At 29.6% G+C, this 12,205-nt stretch overlaps 1 protein-coding gene across 2 annotated transcripts; it reads left to right on the top strand.

Moving 5' to 3' along the window:
- The first annotated feature begins 9,452 nt into the window (after positions 1-9,452).
- On the top strand, positions 9,453-11,732 carry LOC113399368 (uncharacterized). Of its 2 annotated transcripts, none has more exons than XM_026638488.2 (2): positions 9,453-9,759; positions 10,067-11,730. In XM_026638488.2, the coding sequence occupies exon 2, from the start codon at positions 10,079-10,081 to the stop codon at positions 11,528-11,530; it is 1,452 nt and encodes a 483-aa protein (XP_026494273.2). In that variant the 5' UTR covers positions 9,453-9,759; positions 10,067-10,078; the 3' UTR covers positions 11,531-11,730. The 2 variants fall into 2 exon arrangements, with proteins under 2 accessions (XP_026494273.2, XP_064073711.1); XM_064217641.1 differs by lacking the exon at positions 9,453-9,759 and adding an exon at positions 9,884-9,995 and having other exon boundaries at positions 10,067-11,732.
- Positions 11,733-12,205: the final 473 nt, after the last annotated feature.

Here is a 12,205-nt window from a genome sequence, read left to right as displayed (position 1 = left end):
AGAATGTGTAGCTTTAATAGATAGATATTTATATTTATTATATTGTATATAGTTTGTAATGTGGAAATATTTTTTTTTTTTTATAAACGACTACAGCAAAGCCAAAATACAATTCAATTTCACCAGGCTAGGTATTTTAATTAATTTTATATATCAATGTAATAAAGATTGTTTTTGTTTACCAAAGAGGCTTTTCGATTCAAATATTTATTATTTATTTACCAGTTGCCTTAGCGACATTAATTTTCAAAAGTATTTTCCCTTAAAATAATGTTGTCTGTATCGATAATTAAATGACACTTAATTTCCATTAATAATAATAATTTAAAAAAATGTTTCCTATATATCTATAGGGTTTTTATAAAGTGGCATCATCAAAATAATTGGTATTGAATTGGCAATCAAAAATAATCATTATGAATCATAATCGTAGCATAGATGTAAATTTTATAACTAACAGTCAGTCTCGACTTCTAACGGGTAAATTTTTTACAAAACAGCTTCTCCACTTCTTCCCCTCGCGAAGGGAGTGACTATGCTAAATTTCAGGTCAATCAGTCAGAGAGTGGTAATTCACTTATATATATAGAAATAAATAAATAAATGTTTCGACATAAGTTTTAGGCCAGTATCCACCAAAGCGGAGATATACGGAAACGAGAAGAAAGGGGAATCTCCATTACAGTTACGAGAGTTATTGTTGTTTAAGAAACGTTTTTTCTCGCGCCATATCAACGCTTTTGGTGGAATGGATTTTTAAGTAAAACACAATATATCACATTTGTATTGGCCCGATTCCACTGCTCTTTGCGATGCCGTATTTATTACCAATGATATGGTTCACGCGGTCCATGGTAGAAGTAATTATAGCGATAAATTAGACTGGAAAAAGTGTTACCTTCGCCTCTAGACCAGGCAATCGAATGAAAAGAAATTATATGCCCTTGAGCGTGTATGAGCCAATGTGCCGTCCTTCAACCCCAACCACGAACTTATGTTTGATCCCTTTTGCATGTAATGTTGCTGATTCAGTCATCCTCTTTTATTTGAACCACATATTTAATACACATAATAAATTGCTCCAAAAGTACCACCAAAAAACACTGGCGCTGTCCAGTAGCCTTATCAGTACGTGGAAATGGGCCAAATATAAACATAGTATTAGCCTTAATTAAGAATGTTTTAAAGTTTTAAATATACCATTTAATAAAACAATAATGGTTCTGTTACGTAAATAATCATATCATATGTTATTTTATTATTAATTATATATACATTATTTTATATATAGTAAAATTGATGTATAAAAAGTTATAAGACTGTAAAATGCCTAAAAGACAGCTTGTGATATTTCACGTAAATTTAATTCTTAAATATTATGTTTTTGTATAATTGAATGTTTTTGTATCTTATAGCCAATTAAACTCTATCATTTTTGCTCACTTATGCGTACAATTTGCGCGTGCAGACAATATTCAACTGTTATATTTCTTGTAATTAATTTAAGGATATAGACTCTTTAATAATAATTTAATTTATACGTTATACTTTTTTAACATATCAAAGTAAATTACTTTGTTTTTATTCGTTACCGAAAAATAATAGATAAATGTTTCGTTGTTTAAAACATCCAGTTCGAAATTATATTTTATTGTTAAACTAAATCGGCTAAAGAAAAATTCGTTTTGTGTTATATAGTAATTTTAGTACTTTTTGAAAATACATATATATAATTTATATATAATATTACGATACTTTGTCCACTTGCATATATTATTTGATAAATGCTAATGAATTCAAGTTTTCCTTATAGCTTCACAAGTAGTAAATTTTCACCATTAGAACGTGATAAAGTTATTTATATATATATCTGTTTATCTTATTTCTTCATTTTTTGAACTAAATATTATCACTAAATATGAGAGAAGCATATAAATCAAAATATATTTTTTAGACGTAGTTTAGAATTGTGTAGAATGGCGAAGGGGATAGTTTTGCTCATTTTATTTTTGCTCATTAGAAATATATATGGATTGTTAAGGGATGGGATGCTTTTATATCCCGAATTATTGAAGACAAGTGTTAATGTATGGGCAGGAAATGATTATATGGATTATAATCCTGACCAAATATCTGGAATCGTTTACGTGGAAGCACCCGTGGACGGTTGATATTAAGTGTAATGGCGCCAAAAATTATATTTATAAGACTAGCTGTCAAAAAGAAGAAATCATGCCGTTATCATGCCGTTTGTACTGTAAACAATCATCTGAAGTAATGTGAAAGGATTAAAACTTTTGTTCTTCTCTTTCTTATGCGTGGAATTAAATAAGTTTAAGTTAAAAATTTTGTAAACTGGAATGATTATGATCCTATATTCTTTAAAAGATTTTTTTTTAAATTTATTATAATCAGTCAAAGGTGTGATGTATAAGCAATATGAATAAATTTCTTAATAAGTCTGCAATAAGTGTTTTTATTTTTATTTATGTAACTTAATTTTAATCTATGGATTGATTTAAAATAATTGTATTATTGACATTACTAAATATCGTATTTATTTAATAATTGTAAAAGTATGTATATATAAACTGCTTATCCTACTTCTATTATCTGTAAATATTTTTTTCACATGTCATTTAAATATTTAAAAAAATAAAATAGATTATTGTGAAATACGTGCGTATGTATTAAGAAATAATAATATTAAAAAGAAAATTTGGTCATAAATAAAAAATATCATGAAAAATAGTCCCAAGATATTAAAAAATTCTATATTAAATAAATAGAATCAAATTTTATCGAGGTGGTTTAATTACAACTATTTACAATCCTTATTCTATTAATTTTAATACGTCGTTTTAAGAAATAACAATTAGTAAAAAGTAGTAACATTCTGTCTAAATTTCTTTATCGTAGAAGGAGAGAAGAAGAAAACCTACTCTAAAATAGCCTTAGAACCTAGTCTACGCCGAATGACGCAGTAATAATTACTTGAAAGTGAATAAAAAGTTAAATAAGACTTAATAATGTTAGGGATAAATGTATATCGTCATCTATACTATAACTTTTTAATTGAAAACACAATTGAATGATATGTCAGAAAAAAAAATTCCAACAGCGAGCTTGCTTTAGGAATTTTGATTAGTTATAATGTACTATTGAATAGACAAAATGACAAGTAAAAAATGAAATATATAAAATTTGATATTTTTTTATAACTTTCATGTAAATTTAAACTTTAATTTTATTTGAAAAATATTTTTATCACTAATAATAAATAAGCCTAAATTTGGATCCAAGATATAATCTATTCATATTAAGGTTATAAGTCTTGCTTAACTATTATCGACTATATACGTAATTATTATTACAGAGATGTTTGGTATAGATCTTACTCTTATAATATAGCCTTTTGGCGTACTGTCAAATATAATAGACAATAAAATTTAGAAATAGACAGAGAATATATCGAATTTTTAACAAGCTGTTTTAAAATATATCCATATATTTGTGAATTGTGCGTGTCCAAATTTACAAATTCTACTCAATGTCTAAATCGCCTCGTTGGCTTATGTCGATGTAAATGGCGGTAGACTATGCGTACAAACCATTGGACGATACTCCAATTAATAGAAGTCCGTAGTTGGCTATTCTCTACCGGGATGAATGTCAACTGTCAGTGGGAAAGGCATTGTGTATTCAATATACGTACAAAAAATACATAATTAATTCATATTCTAAATTAAATATTAATAAAATTTAACAATAATCACGTTGCTGTTATAGGAAAACAATATAATAACTTATTATACAATTTATTTATACTTCGATATATTTACAATATAATATAAAAGTTTGCAGAAACAACGTCGCAACTGCGACACTAACCACAAATTAAATTCTACAATTATTAGTATAATAAGGGAGTAGGTACAACTTTTTGAGTTCTGAAGTTATTAAGAAATAATATAATTAGCATTCATATAATTTAATCAATAAAAATATAATCATTAAAAATAAATAATTTACTGAAAATGAATATTCCAACAATTGAGACTATTTTAGTTTTATAATATTTGAGAATGCAACTAAGCTGCGTAGTTTTTAGCTATCGATGACAATTCACAGCGTTTAGAGTACCTACTTGGTAACATGGTCTAGTACTAACAAAAAAATACCTTTTACAGTACCTTCTTCGTAATTTAGACATGTTACCAAGTAGGTACTGTAAAGTGTTTTTTGGTTAGTAGTAATTTTTGCCTATAGACAACATTTTAAGAAATTCTATTAACGCCAATGGCTGTCAACCACGGATTTTAAGATTTTATACCTTCGTGCTGATTAAATTCACTGGCTCACTCAACATTCAATAACACAGCAATGTAGAGAAGAGCTGTTTGTCGGTTGAATTAACTGATATAATAAGTTATGTCAATATTTTTATGATCAATATTTAATCTGTGTGATTTAAAGATTATTTTTTTATAAAAGTTTTCGGTGTCAGGTACATACATATATAATATACAAAAAAATCTAAATTAGGTACATAGCTATACAGTTAGGTAAGTAATTCATTTCAACTGATTCTTTTGTACTTTTATTTTGAAATACACAAAATAAAATAGTTAAACTACATAGGTACGTTCTTAAAATAATTAAATTTCAAGCTTTGGTTTAACACTTACGATTTCGCACAACTAAATTATATGATAATAATTAACCGACCCAAGTGGGTAGAGTTTTAATTCTACCGTCCAATCCTGCGAGTGATTTTTCGTTATTAGCGTCTTCAAAATTTGCCAACAGATCGTCACTGGGATTGTCGCCTTCAACAGCCGATCTTTTTTTAACGTTATGCGCGGGCTGACTTTCTCCTGTTGCTGAAAAATCTTCTAACGGCAACACTATTGGAACAAACCCAACTAATCCTTGCCTTATAAGACTTTCTATATCCGTCTTGTTTTCTTGATCAGACGACACTGGTTTTGCAATGACAGCCGCAACAGCCAAAAGTAAAATAAATATTTTGACGTACATAATGTAAACAAAATTATTTCTCCGTAATTGATATAAGTATATAAGTATAACTACGTATCAACTTGTTCAATATGTTTTGTTGTCCAATGAATGTCTCTGAATAAACAATTGGTCACAGGCAAATGTTTTATACGTTTATTCAGTCTTGAAAAATAATTGTGCTAACAGAACTGCTTAAAAGGATGCATGAGCATTGCGTATCGGTAGGTCACATGTTAATATGACAAATACATATTTTCAATGATATAATTGACCGTGAAAAGTATACCTACCGAGTTGTTGATATCTCTGAAAAATGCGCAGAGTTTTTAAATGATTTATCTTTTATCATATCTTAGTATACAATTTCTGACAATAAGATAGTGTACCCAATTAATTTTAATGAAAAATTGTGCTACACATTTCAAATTGAATTATTTACGTGCATTATATAGATATTTAATTATTCTTCTCATTTGAAACTTATTCTAATGGGTCCGATTTCTATATATTAATGTATGTGTTGAGGCAGATGTTTATGAACGTGACTATTACTATCAACTTTCTATATCTAAAGTAACTGATGAGTTACTATTTTAATTTGTTACTTTATAATCGTAACAAATCGCAATTGATTAATATTTCGTGTTATAAACCGTTTTAAACCTCAAATAAAAAAAATGTCCAAATCCTTTAGTTTTTGACAGATAATGTTGACGAGATGACTTTGTTCACAAACGATCCAATATATTATAATATCCTTTACAAAGTAATATACGTTCTATTTATCATTGACTAGCTGTTCATCCGTAGTACGGGTAGAAAAAAGATTTTTCGCGTTCGCGTTCTATTTATTACCTAACTGTCACCTGTGTTAATGCCTCGTATAATACGGCCCGCGAGTTTATCACTCGTTTATTTAAATATCTCGTAATATTTCTAGTATTACTTGTCGCAAATTGTAAATAGCAATATTTATTTACATAGCACGTTTAGCATTAATGTGTTATTTATTTTATTACGGATAATTACTTTGTTGTACTAAACTGCTTTTTCCCCTTTTTAGAACGTAATAATGGTTACTTGTTGGTAGGGTTCTGTGCAAGCACGTATCGTTGGGTATCATCTACGCCGTATTTATAAAGATAGATATTCTATTGCTGACTTCCCTGAAGAAGTTATGGAGATCTACAAATCTCACATACAAAGATTTTGTATATCTGTTATATTATTGGCAGCGTTTGCTTCTAAATAGTATGTAATACTATGTTTCATTTCAATTAGATGAGTTTTTTTTGCGTGAAACCGGAAAAACAAATAAACAAAACTTACCTCTTTATAAAGTTAGAATGACACGATTTAATATTAAAATAAATTTGATCTATTATAAGAACTCATAAATCTCATAATCGCTGTATGTGCTGTGTTTACCTTTAAATTAGCCAGTGGGTACCTTATAATTATGAATAAATATGTAGGTACTTATCTATGGAATAAAACAGTTAATTTCGAAAGCGAATCGAAATTGTTAAAAACGTCATAATGTTAAAACTAAGTCATGTATCCATCTGTCATTTTAATTCTAGACCAACATAATCAATTGATATTTATATTATTGCTATCTATTTAATAATAATAAACAAAAGACACGAAAATCAAATTGATAACAAAGTAGCAATGATTCCACATGTTCCACATGTTTAAAATAAGGCAAAAGATAATAAATATACCTAATTGGTTATTCGGAAAATATTTTCGTTTATCCCAACAAAAGACGTAATTTTATTTTTTCCTTTATGCGTCGATCATGTGAAAATTACTGAACGGATCGGTATGAGACGACGCAAGAATGTTCGTAGATGTTTCTAGACTATTTTTTTTAATCCTTGCCAATGAACGGGTGGTTAACAACTAATTATAATATAGGTACATATATTTACAGCTGGTAAAGCAACGCTTAAAATGGAAAATGGAATGTTAAAAGCAATATTTTCGGCTCTTTGGAAAAACGATTTTCATATAGTGAATAAATACTACTATATCATACCTTCTACTATATTTCTGGCAGTAGCATGATTTCACACTCATATAATATTTCTTTTGTGCTGGTAACATCTTCTCATACACATCAGATAATTTTTTACCCGCCCAAACAGCTATTTTGCCTTTTATATTTTTATATTAAAAAGTAAAAGTTGCCGAAAATGTCGTTCATCATTTTGCACGTTTATAGGGTACTAATCAAAAACTACTTATAATCAATCGAAGTTTTCAAGAGTAATCTTATGTATAAAGCTGTGAAAAATACTAGTCATCTTTTGGGAAAAAGGAAATGTATATCCGAAAAACATAATAAAATAGTTCGGATACGGTTATATCAATGTAAATCGTTTTATAATCCTAATATTAATATGTTAATAAGAAATCACACTTTTTTCAATTATTAATATACTTATAAAATTATTTCTAGTACTTTGACTACAATGTATATATTTTCATTATATGTATGTCTCTATGTATTTAGTACATATATATTTATATAATATAGGTAGGCTAATGGACAAATGGGCCACCCGATGGTAAGTGGTCACCACCGCCCATTAGCCGCGTCCATAGACTTGGTAAGAAAATTTAACCATTCCTTACATTACCAATGCACCACCAACCTGGATTACTCATTCTTCAAACCGGAACACAACGATACCAAGTATTGCTGGTTGGCGGTTAAATATCTGATGAATAGGTGGTTCTTTACCAGAATCTTGCTATTACATATTTTCTTTACAACACTTATTTAACAAAACTAGTGTCGCATGTGGTCCAAAATAACTCCAAATTTTTATCTTATCAATCGAAAAGGGCCTTTTGTATGATAACATATTAATTCTTCCCTTTCTTATCAAAAATGAATAAAGTAGAAAAATTTTGATGTTCACAAATTAAGATATTGGTAAATGCTGACGAATGGACGACATGAATGGACATTAAAAGTAAGATTTATGTCGGAGTATGTGATGTTATTTTTATTTTTTCATACTTCATAAGCACAAGGGTAGTTAGCGTCCTATTAGCATATTTATGTGACTTAAGGTTCGTGCATAAACGATTACTTTGCGATTTGTTTAAAGAATTGATTTTCAAAGAATCGTGCGTCAATTCTAACTTTACATACATAACAATTGTCTAAGTATACAATTTCAATAATCTTTAATATTTTCTGCAATCATTAGGTTACTTTATAAGGATGGTGGATTTATTTCTAAAGCAGATTAGTGGCAAGTGTGAAGTTGAACAAGATTGGATCTATTGGAAATGCGTTCATTATTTTTCGTCGTCGCGTCGCTGGCGTTGCTAGCAATTTGCGTTTGCGCTCCAGAAAGAGAGGCGATCCAGCACATCCCACCAAAAGCGGGCGCAACACCGTCAGCTACAGGAAAAGATGGTGCGGGGTCTGGTGTTGCGGGAAACGCTGCTGGTGCTAAACCCTTGGCCGTAGCTCGAGTTCGCAGGGACCTTGCGGGCCAGGAAAGCGATCTCCTTCCTTCAGCCAATGAAGTAGATGTTTCACCTTTTGGAGAAAATTCTAACCTTGATGGACGCGGTCGTATCAAGGTGCTCCCGGCTTATCTCGGCTAAAAATTCAGGATTTCGACCATTATGTACTAGATACATGTAAAGATTTTTTTTTCGATATTAGGTATCATAGAATCATTTGGAATATATTGTTACCTTAAAATCTTTATGTTTATTAAGGCCTTCTTATCTTTGATAATATAATGTAAATTATTTCTGTGTGTCACGGTTTTCTTTTAACAGTATTATTTATGAATTCGTCTTTATAATTAACTTAACGTGGCCTTTATGTATTAAATTAAGAATTATAAACGGAAGTAATATAACGTGCAGTAGTTTTACACGATTTATATATAAAATGTATGTTTTACGAATTACTTAATATAATTATGTTTGTCAGTAATATTTTTTATTTTTATCTTTACCAATTATTATAACGCAACAATAATTTATATTTGAATAACTCTTAGTTAACTTTTTTCTATATGTTATGGAGAAGTTTTAAACGAAAGTTAATATTTGATGTTATGTTTGGTACATTAATTTAAAAAAAAGTTGAATATATTTTGATATCATATTTATTAATTATTGAAATACACAGCTTAGAAACATTGTAATGGCCCACATTACGAATTGTTCGAAATTTAAAGTTTAAGGGGGATACGGTATTCCTCTTCATTTATTTTCACGCAATCGAGTTTTTATCCTTTTTTAAGATTAGATAAAAAAAAATCATTTTATGACATCCTTTATTTTAATCGAGAATGCTTCGCATTTTTCTAACGTTAATCAGTTAATATGAATTAACATTAATTAGTCAGTAACATATAACTGAACCCTGTTACTTATATATAGGAGCGTTATTAATTTTACACATTACTTCCTGCTTTGTTAAACATGAAGGCAATAGTAATATTCTTAATTCTCTGCTACATATGTCATATAAAGACTGTGCCAGTTGATAGTGGCAAAGATTTTTCGCGAGGAAATGTGGAAACATTACAATCGAATGGAAATAATAATCCGGAAGTCGATTTAAAAACGAATGATAAGGAATTACTATCAACGGCAGAGAGTAATGATTATGTGTATCGACCTCTCTTCGTGTACAGACGGATTGAGCATAGTAAACGTAGGATCACTATGTATAACTCTTTCGCTGGTTAGGTAGGTTACATGTTTTTATTTGTTCATTAGCCTTATCTATACTGCAACCCTAATGATGGTTTATAATTGGATTTTTTTCTCACTAACAACTTTACCATTTCATATTGGCAATTAAAACTTTACTCGGAAACTATTGCGTTCTTTCAGTTTTATATTTAATGTAACGGTTAATTGTCATATCTGTTATAATGAAAGGTTCAACGGGAGATTTTGTTTTAATTGTTTTTTCATTACATGTAAGTTATTTTTTATAAACTGTGTGTTTTTTGATGGCATGGTGTTTTCTACTGTAATATTTATTTTGCAGAACATTGTTGTCATGGCCGGTATATCACCATTTCATGATTATACAAACAAAGTAAATTCCAAGTTCAATGACGGATTCATAATGAATTCTCCTTACAAAGTTCTCAAACACTTAGACAATTCAATTCTGAAGGCAACTAAAAATGTTACACAAAATCCTAAAATGGAAGAAAACCTTTATCAAATTTCGAAAGATTTAGTTTCTGCAATTTTGACTAAGCTTGAAATCCAAGATAAAATAACTAGGATCACGCGAGAAGCTCTAGATGCGCCTGGTAAAACAAAAGGAATGACCGCAATAGAAACAAGACGTATTTTAGATTACATATCAAGGACGTTATCGGGCCATATACTTACAATAACTAGGGCATCAACAGAACCTGAACTACATCGTTTAGTATTTGGCTTAGCACAAATAGCTGCTGAGGTGTCAATTGTTTCAGCGTTAAAGGATATAACATACGCCACAGCATTATCTAAAAAGCAATCAGTGGATTTATCGTTTCGTAGAAAGAGGTCTGTCACGTCCATAGGGGAAAAGGCTAACACAACACCGGTACCAGCCAATAGTTTACTGTCGACGGTTTACAGTGCTATATTGAATAAATCAATTAATTCAGTTGGTCTACAAAATATTTATTCCAATAAAATCACAGGTGAACAAATAAATCCCTATTCGGTTATTTCAAAACATGAACGAAAAACTGTTCAAGTTTTGTCTAGTAAGAAAAAGTCTTTGACTTCGGTTCCCAAAGGCTTTTTAAATCAAACAGCTCTCGACATCGAAAACAATGGCACAAATGTGACTGATAGTGATGCAATTATTTTAGAAAACAAACTAAACGTAACTCGTTTGGTAAACAAGCAGTCTTTGGATACACAAGAACCAAATGTACCTAGCCTTGTTGATGACTGGATAGATCCAAAAGAAAATATGTATGGTCTTAACCCCGATCTAGTAGCTGAAATGGAAATAGACCAACCAATAACAGAGGATGAAACTTTTAACGAAAAAAAAGCAAAACAAAAATTAGAACGTCTAGAATTAAAAGCTAAAAAGGCTATACTTTACGCTGGGGATGTTGCTTACTTGACTGCTGCCAGCGTTGTGGCTTTGAGGCGTGCTCTAACGGCCTCCATAGAAGTTCATATGTCGGTGAACTATGCTAAGAATGGCATGTCAAACCATCAAGATCTGATGATGAACTTAGCAAAAACAGCAGCACAACAAGCTGGAAAAGAGGCTAAAAGTGCAACTTCGAAGTCACTTGCTTGCGAACGTGTCATCAAATTGGCTTTAAAATATACTGCTCAGTCAAAAGGGGCTAAACTAAATCATGTTGCAAGCAGAATTGTAATGGATACATTGTCTTTGGCAACACTCGCCAAATCAATGGCTTTTGTGTCTTCTGATATCGCTATTAATTCCTTATATCAGGCTACTGATGTTAAACCACCTTCGTAATTTCGTGCAATATTATATGTTTTATTAATAACATTTTGTTTTATATTCCTCGTGTTATATTATATCAGTAATATGTAATAAATCTTTAGAATTTATATTTTAATTTTATATAGTTTGATAGATTTTTATTCTGCAGCCACGATACAACCTAGTACACGCGATAGAAGTGAAACGATTTTAGGTACGTAAACTTTTACTGTCTTCTACTGACTATAATTCAAATAAATACTCTAGAAGATATCACCGATTCACAATTTGCAAAACGGATAACTGCACTTAACAATAAAATTGTTGACAGATTTGACTGACTGACTTTTGAATCCGTGACCAAATTTTGAACTATATTTTCAATAAAATTACGACTCAAACCGATTTTTATTTTACTAATATTTCTCCTTTATGACATATTAATAAAAAGTATTAATTACTTTATTTATATAGGGTTTACAAGCACTTTTATATTCTGATTGAATGTCAACTATAATTAAATCCACGGTTGTTAAAATCTTTAAAAATGTTATTGAATAATTATTAATTTAATTTATTTAAGCCTTACTTAATAATGTTTTTAAACAAAAGATTTAAATTATATAGATATTTATGAATAGGCCAAGTTAAACATTTCTGTGTTTTTTTTATTATATAAACCAAAGCCTTGCGAAGCCGGGTATATAA

Source organism: Vanessa tameamea, chromosome 18, assembly GCF_037043105.1.
Source record: "Vanessa tameamea isolate UH-Manoa-2023 chromosome 18, ilVanTame1 primary haplotype, whole genome shotgun sequence".
Lineage (NCBI taxonomy): Eukaryota > Metazoa > Arthropoda > Insecta > Lepidoptera > Nymphalidae > Vanessa > Vanessa tameamea.
Note: the sequence above shows the minus strand (reverse complement) of the source record. Positions and strands in the feature narration are given on the sequence as shown.